At 40.8% G+C, this 19842-nt stretch overlaps 1 protein-coding gene across 1 annotated transcript in view; it reads right to left on the bottom strand.

Moving 5' to 3' along the window:
- Nucleotides 1-512: 512 nt before the first annotated feature.
- Nucleotides 513-19842, bottom strand: part of LOC144488462 (autophagy protein 5-like) — a gene marked incomplete at its 5' end in the record, with an annotated part of 60152 nt that continues 40822 nt past the window's right edge. Inside the window, one exon of the mRNA XM_078206533.1 lies at nt 513-628. Within this exon, the coding sequence (XP_078062659.1) occupies nt 513-628 (116 nt within the window). The remainder of the gene's footprint in view (nt 629-19842) is intronic.

Raw genomic sequence — 19842 nt, forward strand, 5'->3', positions numbered from 1 at the left:
AGAATCAGAAAGCTGCCAGCTTGCTCAGAAAGTGAGCAGTCCACAACTACAAATAAAGAAAGTTGAATCATCAAGAGTAGACTGTATATCAAATGCAGAACAGAAGTTTGCATGCATTTTGTTTTAGAAACAAAATTAACCACCTGGTTAATCATATAACATTACAGCACAGCAGGAGAAGAATCAGCCCCTCAAGTCTGTACAGACATTAAGCAAAGATACAATTAAATGATCGTTTTGATTTGTTCCTTTACATATAAATGATCAATTGCCAAATGAAAATCATAACAGTGGCTTGCACCACATGAAACAGCATTTGCCATGCCAAATGAAATTTCAATTGCAAGTAAAAACAAAACATCACTGCTGTACCTAAAAGCAAAGACCCCCAAGTGAAATTTTCACAACTGCTTTCACATATCAAAAAGGAAAAAGAATGAACCATATCAAATTTCACAGCATTCTAGGAAAACCAGAGCATTTACTTATGAGAAAAAAAACACATTTAACTATTAAACAGTGAAGGCCGTCACCTGATATATCCTGAAAGGAACAAATCGGAACCCGCCTTCCTCGGTTGGATACTCCATTAGTTTTCGATTGATGGCCCAAAACTGGTCAAACTTGTCTGTACAAAGAAACATTAAATATTAATATCTATTTCAGCATTTAAATTACAATCAAAACTAATTTTGTCTGTTCAAATTTAGACAGTAGTTGCTTAGCTTACTTTATTCAAAAACTACCTGCTAGATTGCCATTATGCATCTATCATTTCACCTGGCAGGGTTTAAATAATGCATTAATTGAAGAATTTGCGAAATATTAAAAATTATTCTTGGATAGAGGAAATCAAAATCAAATCTCTGGATTCATACACTGTGGCTCAAAAAATATCAAGTACTTTGAAGAATACAAAACATTAGCATTGTCAAGACACACAATATAATTAATAATTGTACTTGTATATCACAGTAAAAGTAGCAATTTATACCACTGTGGTGAACCATAGATGGTTACCACTATGGGTACTTGTACATATGTTACTCTTGTTACTGTTGGGGTTAGGGTTGGGGTGTTCCACCTGTTATTATTGTTTATGTGGTACACTCCGTTCAGCTCCGCCTTCTTACAGGAGTATAAAGGTCACTGCTACTTCCTAGTAGCCCTTAGTCTGGGATAGTATTGTTAAGTAGTGTGCTCCAATCTTGTTGTGAACAAAAGCCTTTATTCCCGGGTACGTCCTAGCCTCCCGTGTGAATCAATCGCGCATCAACCACTACCAATGATCAAAGGGAAAAATGTTTAGATACACAACTGAATAACTACAGAGGGCCATTGTTAAAAATACAAGAGTGTAAACTTAAACCAACAGAAAAAAATAGAGGACAGAATGGCTCATTTTTGAATTTGAAAGATTAATTTAAGAAGATTTGCAGTGGCAACGGTCTATTTGTTAATGCACTTTATAGATATTTCGATCCAAGCATACTTAGGAAACTAGTTAGATATTTGTGAAACTCCAATTGCATCGTACCATAGGTCAGTAATATTTAATTAATTTATCAAGTGTTGAATGGCTTTCATTATGGGACCTATAGAAATACAACAGGGATCCATATGGAAACAATTAGGAGACCAGGAAATATTACAACGGGGCAGGGCAGAGATTACAAAGACTTGCATTCCTTATTTATTACAAGGAACACAGTTTAATGAACTTAGCTAAGGTTATATAAAATCAAGTATTATACAATTTTACCTGATACTGAACAATTTTAGTTAACATATTTTGGAGCCATTACTCTCGTAATAGTAGTTTTTCTCTCATCCATCTCAGCAAATGTGAAGGAAAGAAGGAATGGGTAGAATTGCATCTTTAAATTATACATTTTAAAATACTGGAAATAAAGCAATTAATAATTTGTTTGCTAAACAATTGTTCAATCCTTTATAAAACAGATCAATGTTAACCATTGATCTGTTTTATAAAGAATTGCAACTGCAATTGTAACTAATTTTTCATGCATCTAATTGATCAATGTTGCCTTAATACGACATGAGAAATCAAAGCAGCAGTGGGGTCACTGGTGGCAATTTACTATTCTTTCAGGACTTTTTCCAAAAATAAAAAAACAATTACTGAAACTGTATCATTGTATAGTATTGAAAAGATCTCAAGTTGGGCTCTGTTTTTTTATTAACTATATAATTAATTTTAATGTACTTGGGATAAAATAAGGGTTTAGATTCTGTACAATTCTGAACATGTATTGTGGAAGGGAAATTCAGTAACATCCTGGGCTACCTTTGCAAACACCCAAATAACTTTTCAGATAAGCATCCTGTTTAAAAAATGATTCATGAAGATGAAAAGGAATTTGATGGCCTGTTAATTTTATTTTCCATCAGTACCATAAACAAGACAAAAAGTATTCCCAAGAGCAAAATAAAAAAGAAAATTACATAACTTTGTGAGAGGATGAAAGTAAAATTAGTGCTCCAGACTTCCCATAGGAAAACTGAAATGAAAACTGAAGTGTCGGCGTTTAATGTGTCGAAGGAAATAACTAAAATACAAGAATACCTATGACATTAAAAATGCAAAACAGACATTTATCCAAACCAAACAAACCCACCTTTTCGAAAGACAAACCAGTTTGTTAATTTTTGTATTTTGCAGAACATTTCTATGATATAGAGTGTTGATGTTGAACACTATGAGCCGAACCTTACAGAGAGTGGCAATGTGGACAGATGGCAGGGTGTGCAGACGGCAGGGCAGGGTGGTACGGTCAGGTCAGGTCAGATTGGGGTAAGGAAAGTCAGAGAGACAGAAGGGGAAGTCTGAAGGCAGGCGGAGGATCACAGTAGTTGAGGTGGGGAATGGGTGTAACCAGTTTGAAGTCAGTGAGGAATGGGGTGGTGTGGTCATTTGTACAGTTGCACAGGAGTTAGCCATGCGTTTTTCTGTCTCATATTTCCTGGTTAACTATCCAGATAAGTTAAAACCCTCCAAAGTCACCGATTCCAACTCAGTTGGGGATTTGCAGAAGGCCTGAGGGAGCTAGGGAATTGACCAAAGTTGAAACTTCCTTGCAAGTTCCTGCAAAGTCTTTGCATTGGAACTTCCGAGGCATCCTGCATCCTCTAGGATACATCTGGTCTTCAACCATCTGAGGACTGAAGATTTGGGCCTATATTACCATTTCTGAATCTCCTACCATTAACATTCTGGGGGATTACCACTGACTTGAAAATAAACTGGACCAGCCATATAAATACTGTGGCTACAAGGGCAGGTTAGAGGCTGGGAATTCTATAGCAAGAATGCACCTCCCGATTCCCCAAAGCCTATATACCAACTAGAAGGCACAAGTCAGAATGCAACACAATATCACATGTGCCTGGATGAGTGCAGCTCCAACAAACTCAAGATGTTTCCCACCATCCGGGACAAAGCAGTGTATTAGTGTGCACCACATATAAGATGCATTTCTGCAACTCAACAAGACTCCCTCGACAGTGCCTTCTAAATCCACAAACTCCATCGCCGAGAAGAACTACGGCAGCAGATGCCCGAGAACATCACCTCCTGCATGCTCCCTTCCAAGTCACATATCCTCATTTGGAAATAAGTAGCAATTTTTTTTCACTGACTCTGGTTTAAAATCCTGGCAATCCTCTCCCAACAGCACTGTGGGTGCAACTACACCCTGCAGCAATTCAAGACAGTGCACCACTCAATGGCAATTAGGGGTTGATAATAAATGCTGGCCTTGCCAATAATGTACACATCTCATAAACACATCTAAAAAATAACTTGTTGCTACCAAACCAGTGACTATCTAAAAGAACAGGGGCATGGGAACACCACCACTTGCAAAGTCCCCTCCAGGTCATTCACCATTCTGAATTGGAACGATGTCATTGTTTCTTCCCTTTGGTCAAAATCCTGGAACTCCCTCCCTAACAACACTATGGATGTAACTATACACCACAATGGACTGGCAGCTTCTCAAGGTTGATTTGGGATGGGAAATAATGCCAGCGACATCGCAGGAACGATGTTTAAAAAACTGAAATGTTCAAAAGGCAAGGCAAGAGCAGAATAAATTTGCCGTGCTCCACTCTATACTATTATACTAAAAGTATAAACGTTGTTAAAATGGGATCAATACCTAGAATGGTTATATGAAAAAGTGATTCCGGTCCGACATCTGCCCGCTTGTCTTCTAATCATAGGTCATCTTGAAAAACAGTTCCAGGTTAACTTCTCTATTCCATTTAGCATACATAGAAAATAGAGGCAGGAATAGGCTATTTGGCCCTCGAAGTCTGCTCTGCCATTCATTATGATCATGGCTGATCATCAAATTTAATACCCTGATTCCACCTTCTCCCCATATCCCTTGAGCCCTAAGAGCTAGATCTAATTCCTTCTTGAAATCGCGCAACGTTTTGGCCTCAACTACTTTATGGTAGTGAATTCCAAAGATTCACCCTCTCTGGGTAAAGGCATTTCTCCTCGCCTCAGTCCTAAAAGATTTACCCCTTAGCCTCAAATCATCCCTAGTTCTGGTCTCCCTCATCATTGGGAACATTCTTTCTGAATCTACCCTGTCTAATCCTATGTACTGCTACAATATAACATCCTAGTTGTTTCCTGTCAAGGATTAGTGTAGACAAAATAGAGGCAGTCAACAACTTGAGACCTTGATTTTTTTTAAGAAAAGGCTCATTACATTTTTAGGGATGTAATACGGACCTCAACTTCAAAGAAATAAATGGAAGAGAAAATCTGCAGTTAAAGATGAGTGGGAGAACATTATTACTGTTGTGGAAGATCTTAATTATTGGTGCAGAGAGGGAGAAAAGCAAATAAATTGCATCTTTCTGAGGAGACAGTGGCATAGTGGTAATCATAGAATCATAGAAACCCTACAGTGCAGAAGGAGGCCATTCGGCCCATCGAGTCTGCACCGACCACAATCCCACCCAGGCCCTACCCCCACATATTTACCTGCTAATCCCTCTAACCTATGCATCTCACGACTCTAAGGGGCAATTTTTAACCTGGCCAATCAACCTAACCCGCACATCTTTGGACTGTGGGAGGAAACCGGAGCACCCGGAGGAAACCCACGCAGACACGAGGAGAATGTGCAAACTCCACACAGACAGTGACCCGAGCCGGGAATCGAACCCGGGACCCTGGAGCTGTGAAGCAGTAGTGCTAACCACTGTGCTACCGTGCCGCCCTAATATCATAATATCATTGAACTAGTAATATCATTGAACCGTAATATCATTGAACTAGTAATCTAGAGGCCCAGGTGAATGCCCTGAGAAAATGAGTACAGATTCCATTGGCATGGCACCCAGTGGAATTTAAATTCAATTAATAAATCTGAAATACAAATCTAGCCTCAGCAGCTGGTTCACTAATGGCCTTCAGAGGAGAAAATATGCCATCTGTGTCTGGTCTGACCTACACATGGCTCGAGATTCATAGAAATAGGGTTGACTCTTAACTGACCTCTAAAATGGCTGAGCAAGCTACTCATTTCAAGGGAATTTAAGGATGGGCAACAAATGTTGGCCTTGTCAGCAATGCCCAAATCCCACGAAAGAGTAAAAAAAACAAAATTTCCACCTCAAACAGTACGTTAGTAGGTTTAAAGGGTGGAGGCATTGCTAGATTTGGTTATGAGTAACAAAATTGATCAGAGATAAGCACCTGGGGATTAATGGTTGCAACATGTTACAGGTTAAGATTCAACTAGAAGGAGAACAAGCATGAAGACTTGCTTTGTGTCTTTTAGAAAGAGGAGGAAGAGCTTGTTGAGGTGGTGATGTGGCATCCTTTTTTTTAAAATTGCACAGCTACAGAATAAGGATATTCTACTCGCAAGTAAACTAGTAGTTGCATTATCTTCAATATAGACATATGAGAGATAATTTTGAAGGAACATTGTTGAGGCCCGAGAAATTGCATTTCAGGGCTTTATTGAATGTGGGTGTTCCTAAAGACTGTAGCATTGCTAATGTAAAATTGATTTAAAAATGAGGGAGAAAGCTAATTCAAATAATTTCAGACCACTTAGCTCAATGTATAGGGTAGGGGGGAAAAACGATTTTGTTTTCAAGTTCATTCCTGGGATGAGAGCTTCACTTATCAGGTGTAGCATTTATTACCACCTATCCCTTATTGCCTGTCTGCTGTATTGAGCTCCATGCTTATGAAAGATAGAGGCTGGAATTTTCCGGTCATTCACACCAGCAGGGTCTTCCAGTGCCACCAACGTCACACCCCTGCTGTAGGTTTCCTGGCAGCAGAGGGGTACATTCAACAGGACAACGGCAGGACCAGAAGGTCTCACTGCCAGTCAATGGCAAAACATGCAGTGGGTTATGCAGAAAATTCCACCCATAGATTTTAGAACAGGTACAAAATGGATTGATTAAGATGCTGTCTGATGTGAAAAAATGACTTTAATGAACTGGAACCGTTTAGGGGCAATTGTAATAGATACATTGAAAAGACAGAATGGAAAAGGGTAAGTGGAAACATACTATTCTCAGAGATCAGGAACATGGGGTCACAGAAAGAGGACTAAATGCAAGATATTTAGAACAAGAGGTAGGATAATTGTATTTACAAAATCAAGAGGATATGAATTCACTTCCAGAGTTAATGGTTAACCAAGTTTTTGTTCGTCTGTCCTATTGTCCCACCAATGTGGCTCAAGTGTCATATTTTGTTTTGCCCTTCCAAGTCTGGCCATTGTGAATTGAGTTCCAGATTTCTGAATTTGGACAGGTTAAACAGATTAGAAAAATTAGGATCGCCAGTATAATGAACTCTGTTCAGGGCAACTCTCTTTGCTCACCGACTACACGGTAGCACAGTGGTTAGCACTGCTGCTTCACAGCTCCAGGGTCCCGGGTTCGATTCCCGGCTCGGGTCACTGTCTGTGTGGAGTTTGCGCATTCTCCTCGTGTCTGCGTGGGTTTCCTCCGGGTGCTCCGGTTTCCTCCCACAGTCCAAAGATGTGTGGGTTAGGTTGATTGGCCAGGTTAAAAAATTGCCCCTTAGAGTCCTGGGATGCGTAGGTTAGAGGGATTAGCGGGTAAATTAGCGGGTAAAAAAAAAAGGGATTAGCGGGTAGGGCCTGGGTGGGATTGTGGTCGGTGCAGACTCGATGGGCCGAATGGCCTCCTTCTGCACTGTAGGGTTTCTATGATTCTATGATACACAACGTTTCATTACTTTCAGACCATTCTTTACCCATTTCCAAATTTTAGCGAGAATACCAGGAATCATATGTATGTATAGCAATTTCAATTAAACATCATTACTCTGTGACATTGGTGAACTTTTTTTTGCAATTTACTGACAGGTCATTATCAGATTTATTTTGTCACCTTTATGAAAGCAGTTGGCCTCTTTCCAATGTGGGATGACTTTTGCATTCAATGACTCAATACCTTTGTAGATTTTGCACCCAATCATTGCCTCAGGATTTATTGGAGCTTACAAATATTCTCGGGAAGCAATAATGAAGTCAGTTTAGTTATAGAATCGCATTTGACAAAAGGCATGTCTGCACTAGTGAATACTTTCAGGATGTCATCCTCGGTATGCTTACTTTTTGAAGTTCATCCTCAGTTTCAGTCCCACTTGCAAACTGAATGAAAGTTTTCTAAAGACAAGGGAGGATTATTTAATTGCATTTTTAACCTCACAACAAATTATTTTTAAATGAGCACCATTTAATAACTATTTTCAGTGGCTTTAGTCTTTGTGCCCATTGTTACAGCTGAGACAGTTTTATACATGTATCAAATTTACTTTCTCTTGTGAAATGAGAACTTGTGGGAAATTAAACTTGATGAATTTGACAATTCTGGAAATTTTTGCCTTTACCAGATATCAGTGTAAAATAAGTTCAGAGAAGAATGGGATATTTAAGGGGCTACATGCCATTCTGCATTCTCACTTCTTGCTAACTAAGTTAAGCTTTGCTGAAATCAAGAACACCAGAAATATCAAATGCTCAATTAGCTTTGAAATTTGTAAACTAAAAGGAACACCAACTTTAACATACATACCGTATGCACATCAGGTTAAGTACACAATAAGTCAGAGTACAAATAACAGCAAAAGGAACTTGTACAATGAAAGCCAGGGCAATGCAGTCTGGTAAACCAAAGTAAAATCTGAACCAAATGCTTTTATTACATTTTCTTGCTTGTTAATATGATTAAAATAACAAAATCTGAGGTTCCATAAATATTTGAAAGAAGCTTATTCGTCTTTTACAGCTTGGGACAACATCAACAATTGCAGCAAGCACACTGACATTATAGAAGAGTGGTAAATATTTGCATGTTATGTTTTCAAACGTCAGGGTTTTAATGACAGAATGACTAATGCCAAGAAAATTCAGTGTGTCATGTTGAAACTATAAAAACAGTTCAACGATTGCTTAAGAAACCCACAAGTTGGCATTCAAATTTCAACCAAAAATTGAAGATTTCACCCATTTATAATTATGTTCACTCTTTCAGAGAACAGGATATATCTTTAGATCTTCAAATCTCTAAAACATTTCTTCTGCATTGCATAGTGTCAGCCGTACCTCAATTGCGGCACTCACTTTCAAAGTTTATTTATTTGTCACAAATAGTCCTACATTCACATTGCAATGAAGTTACTGTGAAAGAAGTTGGGGTTTTAAATCTCATTTCAGAGCCTTGAGCACATAATCCAGGCTGAAACTTTAGTGCAGTACCGAGGGAGCGCTGCACTGCCAGTGGTTACATTTTCTGACATCATACTCAAGTCTTACATGGATTTAAAAGATCAGCACAGAAGCATAGAATCATTACAGTACAGGAGGAGGTCATTTGGTCCATCGAGTCTATACTGCCCACAATCCCACCAAGGACCTATCCCAGGTTATTTCCACTGGCAAGGGAAGTTGTTTCCACTGGCAGGTGAAACTAGAACTAGGGGGCATAGCCTCAAAATGAGGGGAAGCAGATTTAGGACTGAGTTGAGGAGGAACTTCTTCACACAAAGGGTTGTGAATCTGTGGAATTCCCTACCCAGCGAAGCAGTTGAGGCTACCTCATTGAATGTTTTTAAGGCAAGGATAGATACATTTTTGAACAGAAAAGGAATTAAGGGTTATGGTGAGCGGGCAGGTAAGTGGAGCTGAGTCCACGAAAAGATCAGCCATGGTTTTATTGAAATGACCTACTCCTATTCCTAGTTCTTATGTTCTTATAACCCCACGTATTTACCCTGCTAATCCCCCTGACACTAGAGTTAATTTAGCATGGCCAGTCAACCTAACCTGCACATCTTTGGAGTGTGGGAAGAAACCAGAGCACCCGGATGAAACCCACGCAAACACGGAGAGAAAGTGCAAACTCCACACAATGACCAAGGCTGGAATCAAACCCGGGTCCCGCTGTGAGGCAGCAATGCTAACCACTATGCCACCGTGCCGCCCATTCAGATCCTATGATGCTGTCTGGTGGAGAACTTGGGAGTTCTGTCTGGTGTCCAAGCCAATATTTATCCCTCAAATTACATTTAAGGCAGATTATCTGGCTAATGTCATTGTTGTATGCAATTTGCCTGCCTCATTTCCTACAGTGCAACGCTAAGAGAGTCATTGGGTTTTACGGCACAGCAAGAGGCCCTTCGAACATCTGTGCCAGCCAACAAGCATCTATCTATTCTAATCCCATTTCCCAGCACCTAGTCTATAGCCTTCAAAACTTGCACTTTAACACTGCTTCACTGGGTATAAAAGATGTTCAAGATCCTGTAAGTGCTGTATAAAATTGTTTATTTTATTTATTATGTCTGCCTGCTCAGGCAATGCAAAACTGCAATCAGCACAAGATTGCTTGTAAAACCTATCAATTCAACTTTAAACAGAATATTAACAGATTAATTCAAACAAACTGTCAACAGTGAAATCTATTCTAATTGCAAGATAAAACATGCCACTTTGTTTTCCAACAGTGCAACAGAAAGATTCTTAAAATCCAGGTGGAATGAAATAAATAAATTGTGCAAGAACAGCACACAGTCTGTCGCCACTTACAAAATGTTACAACACTGAAATACTGTTGAGGATATGTTCTGATGACACCACATTAGTATCATTCAACACGTATTCATACAGCACCCTTACTTCAATAAAATGTCCGAAAGTTTTTCAGAGGAAGAACAGGCCAATGTTCGAAGTTCAGAAGAAGTAACCAACAAGGTTGAAAAAAATAGATTTCACACAAGTTATCAGTAGCATAGTAACAAGTTAAATGTGTTCAGGAAGGAATTATTGAGAAGTGCTGAGGTGGCTGATTGTGGAAAAATAGGTGTTTGGGACATATAGGGTGGAGTGGGAGGTTGAGACATTGATTTGATTTGTCACATGCATTAGTATACAGTGAAAAGTATTGTTTCTTGCATGCTATACAGGCAGAGGATACCGTACATAGAGGAGAGGGTGCAAAACGTAGTGTTACAGTCATAGCTAGGGTGTAGAGAAAGATCAACTTAATGCGAGGCAAGTCAATTCCAAAGTCTGATGGCAGCAGGGAAGAAGCTGTTCTTGTGTCGGGTGGTACATGTCCTCAGACTTTCTTATCTTTTTTCCGACGGAAGAAAGCGGAAGAGGGTACGTGCAGGGTTTGTGGGGTCCTAAATTATGCTGGCTGCTTTTCCAAGGCAGCATGAAGTGCAGACGGAGTCAACGGGTGGGAGGCCGGTTTGAGTTATGGACCGGACTTCTTTCATGACCCTTTGTAGTTTATTGCGGTCTTGGGCACAGCAGTGAAACAACCAGAAAAAATGCTTTCTATGATGTATCTGTAAAAGTTGGTGAGAGTTGTAGCGGACACGCCAAATTTCCTTAGTCTTGTGGGAAAGTAGAGGTGTTGGTGGGCTTTCTTAACTATATCGTCAGCATGGAGGGACCAGTTCAGGTTGTTAGTGATCTGGACACCTAACAACTTGAAGCTCTTGACCATTTCTACTTGGTCCTCATTGAGGGGCATGCCCTCCACTATATTTCCTGAAGTCGATGACAATCTCCTTCGTTTTGTTGACATTGACGGAGAGATAATTGTCATCACACCAGTTCACCGGATTCTCTATCTCTTTCCTGTACTCCGTCTCGTCATTGTTTGAAATCTGACCCACTACGGTGGTGTCATCAGCAAAGTTGAAAATCGAGTTGCAGGTCAATTTGGCCACACAGTCATAGATGTATAATGAGTATAGTAAGGGGCTAAGGACACAGCTTTGTGGGGAACTGGTGTTGAGGATGATCGCGGAGGTGTTGTTGTTGCCTATCCTACTGATTGTGGTCTGTGAGTTAGGAAGTTCAGGATCCAGTCGCAGAGGGAGGAGCCGAGCCCCAGGCCATGGAGTTGAGATGAGTTTCGTAGGAATAATGGTGTTGAAGGCTGAGCTGCAGTCCATATGTAGCAGTCTGACATAGATGTCTTTGTTATCTAGGTGTTACAGGGATGAGTGCAGGGCCCGGGAGATGGCATGTGCTGTGGATCTGTTGCGGCGGCGGTAGGCAAACTGTACTGGATCCAGGCAATCTGGGAGGCCGTAATTAAGCTGATGGATAGTGCAAAGTATAGAATTGAAGACATGGATTTGAATTGTATTTGAAGGATAAGCCATTAAATACAATGTCATGGCACACAAGGAGACCATTCAATCTATTGTTTCCATGCTGGTTCCTTGGACAGTTGTCCAATTACATAGAAACATAGAAAATAGGAGGAGGAACAGGCCATTTGGCCCTTAAAGCCTGCTCCACCATTCATTATGATCATGGACACATAGAAGATATTGCTGATCATCCAACTCAATTGCTATTAAACCCACACCCTTTGCATATTCGGCTCTTCCTCACCTGCGCAATGTGGGATGCCCAAGATTTGTCAGATCTTGGAGGTGTCAACCACAACCAAAGACGAAGGTTAATTTTAGTTTATTGAAATGAATTTTGAATCATTTTTGTGGCACATTTGGGGGTTGCCGGTTGGCACTGCCAGGTGGGCATGTCCAGCCACGTCCCTGAACACCAGAGACTTGAACGTCCTCCGAGCTCCCCCAGCATGGCTATCAAGCCTGTGCTTGTAACTGTTAGCGGGGCCTGGGATGGAACGTCAAAAATAAACTACAGAGCCTTTCAAGGAGACAGACAGCAGAGTAACCAGTGCGACATTAATGGGATTTGAACTTGACCTCATATGAAATATTTCAAAGGTCTTTCAGTAGGCATTGAGAATACTCGGCATTCGAACCCCAACCCAGTGGCGACTCCTGACCTGAGGACCTCCAGCCCAGCCCGACCATCCCCCCCACCCTGCACCCTTGAAGGCCCCTCATCCTACACCATGGCAGCGATTGACTCACCCTTTTGTACCATGGGGGATAGTGCTAAGCAGTACTCACGTCCTCCCTTGCTCTTGCAATCCATGATGCCTGGACCACACTTCAAGGGACCAGTAGTAATTGGCGCCCTTGTGACTCTGCCAGGGAGTAGGGAACATTTGTTTGGGGAGTGGCGGGGTGAGGGGAGATGATCACTTGCCAAACTCACGAATGAGATTGAAATCAAGTCAATCTCATGTTAATCAGTCTTGCGCCCTTTGTGGACAAGATCCGGTTTGCGCCAGCAGAAAAGGACCGGTAAGATTGCAAACCATTTGGTGGCAGATGTAAAACCTGTCTTTAGGCCCATATGCAATTTTCTCAGATTAGCACGTTCTGCATCAGGCACAATGTGGCCGGAAAATCGCAGCCCAGGTCTTGTTAAGCAGGCATCTTAGAACATTGAACAAAATGAGAGAGAAAATAGCAGAGGGTCCGATCAACATCTTTCAAACACCTTTGGGAATGGAAGTTGTGCCAGATGACTGCAGAGTTGTCAAGGTAAGAACTCTGTTTAGGAAGGGGAAAAAGTATAAATTGGGTAACTATACATCATCAACTTCTGCCTGAGCAATGGAGGCACTGAAAAGGAATACTTGCTTAAAAATAGCTTTGCAATCAAAGGCAGCCAGCAGTTCTAAAACAAATTAGTCTTGCCTAACAAATTGAGAGATCTTGCAGAAAGAAATGAGCTTATTTGCAAAGGAAATGCCATGGATTTTACACACAAGGATTTTCAAAAGCTTCTTGACAAGGTGCTGCACAGTGAAGTCATTCATTTTGGTTCAGAGAAAGACATATAGGATATCAGAATATTTTAATGACAATAAACTTGAAGGTGTGGAGGACAAAGGAATTTAAAATGCCCAGATACACAAAAGCTACAGCACAGCCACAGTATGTAATCAAAAGGACTAGTCAAGTGGTGACCTTTATGTCAAGGCATTTGGAATATAACATTGAGGAAGTGATACTTTATTTATATAGGGACTTGGTCAAACCCCATCTAGAATGCATTCACTGTACCTCAGAAAGAATATGTTAGTCTTGAATGCAGCATAGTTCAAATTCAGCAAAATTACATTGAAACTTAACATAAGGACACATGAAAGGGGATGAGTAGACCATATGGCATCAAGTCTGTTCTGTCATTCAATATGATTATGGCTGATCTTGGGCTTTGACTCCATCTTCCTGCGCGTTTGTTATAACCCTCGATTCTCAAATCTGCCTAGCCCAGCCATAAATGCATTCAATGATGGAGCATTGTTGACCTTTATCTCAAGTAAGAAATGATGCTTCATCTATTGCATACCAATTAAGGTGCTCTGATCACATATAAACAAGTATTTTAGTTTTGGGTCACTGAAATCTACCGACCACTTGCTTAAAAAGTAATGTGCTCAATATAATTTGACAATCTTTGAGACTGAAGTACAATGACCTTTATTAAAACAAAAGAGAAGTTCTTGAAATTAGTGAAAGTCAATAACATCTACCGATAAGTAATTATTATAATATTGGAAAATGTATGACCAAATTCCACCAACATTTTTGAATAATGCTCAAAAGTAGAGTTTCAGGCAGAGTAGCAAAGTCAAGCAACTTATGGCAGAAAGATCATACTTTCAAGGAAAAAGAACAACATAAACTAGAAATTACCTTTGGTAACATCAACAGATAAAGAATTATATTTTTGTCCACTATTCTAACAATGACTGCAGAGGAGAGAGACTTGTTCAATCTTTCCCAAGGGCTATAACCGCTCAGTTTGGGACCATTCTGGTAAATATTTTATCTTCTCCAGTGCCTTTACATTTGTTTTATAATATGAACAGCAGAACTCTTCACAGTAATTTAAACAAGGCCTAACCAAGGTTCTGTACAAGTTTAGCATATCTTCTCTGCTTTTCATTACACTCTCATGTGCATTGTTTATATTTGTGGCTTGATTAACCTGTTTTTAGCCTTATTATTCTATGTTACTTTAGCATTGATTTGTGTACTTATATTCCTAGTTCCTTCTGTTCCTCTTCCATTTAAGCACATATTTTCCAAAAGTAGGTAGTCTCTTTATTCTTCCTACCAAAATGCATCATCTCACACTTATCCATATTCATTTCCCAAGTACTGGCCTATTCTGCAGGTTTATTACTGCCCCTTACAGTCCTCACCTGGATTAATTACATGCTCAATTCAGCATTATCCACAAATTTTGAAATTGTATTTCTGATCCCAGAGTTGAAACTATTGATGCAAATTGTGAATAAAACAGCGATCCCGGCTGTAACCCTTGTTGAACACCACTTTCTACCATTTGCCAATCTGAGTCATTACCTTGAACCCTCTGCTTCCTGTTTTATAATTAGCGTTCTAATGATTGTGTTACTTGTCCCCTGACAGTATATGTACTGACCTTAGTCATAGGCCAATGAGGCAGCATTTTGTTTTGCATAATTTTTCTTTTCTTAATACTGCTCAATTCCTAGGGTAAATTTCCACAGGTCTTCTCTACGTTGTCCAAGTCATTATTTGGCTGAATTGTCCTTTAGTGTCCAAAGATGCATTGGCTAGTGGAATAGCCATGGTAAATCTGTGGGGTTATGGAGGGGTGGACCACTCTTTCGGAGAGTTGGCACAAATCCGATGGGCCAAATGGCTTTTTTCTGCACTACAGGGATTAGATGGTTCTAATGCAAGTTAAACGTTTTGGTATTTACAGCTTAGGCCTTGGGCATATTAGTTTAAGTTTATTTATTAGTGTCACAAGCAGGCTTACATTAACATTGCAATGAAGTTACTGTGAAAATACCCCCAATCGCCACACTGCAGAGGGGGGACAGGGCAGGGGGCTGGATGGGGAGTGAAGTGGGGGGAGGGGGGGCTGGACAGGGAGTGAAGCGGGGGGGGGGGGGGGGGGAGTAAAGCGGGAGGGGCTGGGGTGGGAGTGAAGCGGGGGGGGCTGGACGGGGAGTGAAACAGTGGGGGGGGGGTGAAGCAGAGGGGGTGGACGGGGAATGAAGCAGGGGGGCTGGATGGGGAGTGAGGCGGGGGGGCTGGACGGGAAGTGAAGCAGGGGGGCTGGACGGGGAGTGAAGGTAGGGGCTGGACGGGGAGTGAAGCGGGGAGGGGGTGGACAGGGTGTGAAGCGGGGAGGGGGTGAACAGGGTGTGAAGCGGGGAGGGGGTGGATGGGGAGTGAAATGGGGGGGGTGGAGGGGGAGTGATGGACAGGGAGTGAAGCGGGGGGATGGACGGGGTGTGAAGTGGGGGGGGAGTGAAGGTGGTGTGTGTGGACGAGGAGTGAAATGGGGGGGTGGAGGGGGAGTGATGGACAAAGTGTGAAGCGGGGGGGACGGGGTGTGAAGTTGGGGGGGGGGGGTGGGAGTGAAGCGGGGGGGTGGACAGGGAGTGAAGTGGGGGGGGTGGACGGGGAGTGAAGTGGGGGGGAGGGCAGGGAGTGAAGCAGGGGGATGTGGACGGGGAGTGAAGCGGGGGAGTGGAGTGAAGAGGAGAACGAGTGAATTAAAAGTCTTAACGATGACCATAAATCTATTATCAATTGTTTTAAAAACCCATCTGGTTCACTAACGTCCTTCACTGGTCTGGCCTACATGTGACTCCTGAGCCACAGCAATGTAATTGACTCTTAACCACCCTCGAAGGGCAACTAGAATGGGCAATAAAGGCCAGTCAGCGACGCCCACAAATGAATTTTTAAAAATTGTCTACAAACGACAATTTTAAAATTAGTTCTTGACCTGCTAGACAATTTGAATATTTGTATGTTGTACATCTGGAAGCAAATATATCTTGAAATAAAGAACCATCATTTTATATTAAAACACAGCAGACCATGCTACCTGAAAATATGGAGGCTAAAACATTTGCTAAAAATGTCACAAAAAGTTATTTGCATTGCAAACATTGATGGTCTCCACAGTGACTGTTCTTTTATAGATTTGCTTAAGAGCGCAAGCAATGAAATACTAAACTGTCAGCACATATTTAAAAGTGGACTAAAAATGCTCCAGAGCAGCAATGCATGATTGCAATGTTTGGTCCACAATGTTTCTCACTTGACTAAATTAGTGCATAAAAAGATTACTAATTTCACCCTTGATTAAAAGCTTCACAAATGAAACACTTCCCCATATGTAGGAGTTAACGTTGGCGACTGTTGGAATTTTTTTTTCATTTGAATCTGCATTTTAAGCAATGGTTATTTTAAATAATCTCAGATACTTTATTGAGAGTTTCTGGCTGAGAAATGGGGGTCTATTTTAACACTATTTCAACACAAAGGAAAATCAGGTGGGATCTAAAACGAGTGGCCAATCAATTTCTGCCTGTTTCCATCTGGTAGAAACAGTTAAAATTTACTTTCTGCAGAATAGCCCTTTAACCATTACTATCGAATGCTGCAGAATTTAAAATAACCACACTCGTTCCTGCACAGTGTGTCATACTGACATTTGGTAGTCCATGCTCTTGTATTTCTTTCTAAATGGCCATTTCTCCTTTCCTCTGACACCACACTGTCCAAATAGTATATCTCAACAGCAACAGTTTGAAGCTATACCAGCTGAGGTTCCAATGGTAGCTTGCTTCTCAGTCAGAAAGCCATGGGTTCAAGTCACACAAAATTCTCAGCTACCACTCCAGTGCAGTTCGGATGGAGCTCTGCACTGTCACAGATGCTATCTTTTAGATGGAGATGTAACACCGAGGCTAGGTGGATGCAGATAATCCTATTCCATTATTTCAAAAGGCGGCCAGGGATCTGTCCGAACTGTTCAGCCAATAATTTATCCCTCAATCACCATCACTAAAACAGATTGTCTGGCCATCATTTTCCTATTTATGGAAGCCTGCTGTGTTAAATTGATGCATTTCGATTATAGAATTATATTTCACAAAGAAATTTAACTGGCCTGAGCACCTCCTGAGTAATGAAAGGTGCCATTATCATTTTTTTAAAAAACAGATTTCAAAGATTTTCACAAGAGCATAATATTACAAGGATAGTTTTATGATTTTTCAAAAATTCATTCACAGGATGAGAGCATCGTTGGCTGGGACAGCATTTATTGCCCATCCCTAACTGCCCTCCATTTCAGACCGAGCGTATTCATTGCTGTCCGTCTGAAGTCACATGTAGGCCAGACTGAGTTAGGATGGCAGATTTCCTTCCTTAAAGGACATGAGTAAATTAGATGGGTTTTTTCCAACAATCAACAATGGTTTCATAGTCATCGTTAGACTTTTAATTCTAGATTTTTTTACTGAATTTAAATTTCACCATCTGCTGTGGTGGTATTCGAACCCGTGTCCCCAGATATGACCCGGGTCTCCAGATCTGGCCCTGGGTCTCTGGATTACTAGTCCAGTGACAATACCACTACGTCACTAAGCCTGCCCGAGCAATCCAGTCAGTTCCATTCTCCTGCTCTATCCGCATTGTCCTACAAATTTATTTCCTTCAAGTGCCATTCCATATTCCTTCTGAAATCACTGACTTCTCTGCTTCCACAAACAAACGCAGGGTACTAGGTCATTACAATTCCACTGCATTCAAAGGTTCTTCCTCACATCCTCACTGTACTTCTTGTCCAAATGGCTGATTAACTTACATCGATGTAGTCTAAATGCATTTGTTTCCTTTCTTTGTCCATTAATCTAAACATGACAATCTTTTGCACCTCATTCAGATCTCCCCTCAACCTCGTTTACTCCAGCTTCTCCAACTTTACTTTGCAGCTAAATTCACTCAGCCCTGAAACCATTCCGAGCGGTGACCAGAATTGGGTGCAATACTCTAGTTGTGGCAAAAACAGATTTTTAGAAAGGTTCAGCACAACTTCTATGCTTTTGCACTCAATACTTATGTATTTATACTTGTGTAGCCCAACATCCCATATGCTTTGCTAACTACTCTCTCAGTATATCTTACCATTTTCAAAGATCTATCCATATTAATCTGCAGGTCCTTTAATCTTCAGAACTGTGCCATTAAGTCTATAGTACCTCTCCTTATTAAAATGCATCACTTCTTTGTATTAAATTCCACCTGCCATCCACCTGCCCATTCTGCTAGACTACATATCCTGTTGCAGTCAATTAGTATCATCCTCACTGTTTGCAACGCTTCCAAGTTTGGTATCTTCAGCAAATTTTACTCTGCATTCCAATATTCAAGGCATTTAGATAAAGCAAGAAAATCAGTTTACCGACCTTGGGGTGCATCATCATCTAACATATACTCAACTGAATAATAACCATTTGCCACGGGTCAGTTTTTTATCCTTAAGTCAATTTTTCACCCAAATCTTTTCTTAATACTCTCCTTAATTTCATTGGTTGGCCATGGTTGGTTTAACCTTCTCTTAGAATCTTTCCCCCTTACTGGGATATATTTTTGCTGAGAGTCATGAATTAACTCCTTAAATGCCTGCTTGCTGACAGTCTTTCCTGCTAATTTATCTGCCCAGTCCACTTTAACTAACTCGATCCTCATTTCATTGTAATTCCCCTCAAGTACAATTGTTTCTGACCTAAGTTTCTCACTCTCAAACTGAATATTAAATTATGTATGATCATTACTTCCCAGGGGATCATTTACTTTGAGGTCATTTATTAAACCTGCCTCATTACCCATTACCAGATCTAAGATAGCCTATTCCCTGGTTGGCTCCATGATGTATTACTCTAGGAAACTATCTCCAATGTACTCATTGTCATAGCTACCCTTTCCAACTTGATTAACCCAATCAACAAGATGATTAAAGTCAACCATATTTATTGCTCTATTCTTTTTACATGCTCCTATTATTTGCTGGATTATATCTTTTCCTACAGTGTGGCTACTGTTTACACTACTCCTACCAATGTCTTCTTTGCCTTGTTTTTTTATCTCCACCCAAATGGACTCTACCCAGATCATCTCTCACAACTGACCTCATTTCATCTCTTTTTAAGTGCACTACTCCACCACCTTTTCCTTCCTTCTTGGCTCTCCAAAACATTAAATATTCCTGAATATTAAAGTTCCCAGTTTTGATCTCCTTTTAACCACGTCTCTGTAATGGCTATGAGATCATATACGTTTACCTCGATTTGCATTATCAGTTTATCTACTTTATTCCAAATGCTTCGCGCATTAAGATACAAAGCCTTTAGGCTTGCCTTATTGCCATTTGTTAATCATCTTAACTTTTCTTTGTACTGTGGCCCTGTTTGCTGCTCGCCCTTGCTTACCTTGTCTACAGTTATTGTGTTCTACTCTTCTTTCTTTTATTACCTTCCCTGTTTCACTTTCCCTGGTCATCCTGTTTAGGTTCCCATCTCCCTGCCACTCTAGTT

The sequence above is a fragment of the Mustelus asterias genome, unplaced genomic scaffold (assembly GCF_964213995.1).
Source record: "Mustelus asterias unplaced genomic scaffold, sMusAst1.hap1.1 HAP1_SCAFFOLD_1589, whole genome shotgun sequence".
In the NCBI taxonomy this organism is placed as follows: domain Eukaryota; kingdom Metazoa; phylum Chordata; class Chondrichthyes; order Carcharhiniformes; family Triakidae; genus Mustelus; species Mustelus asterias.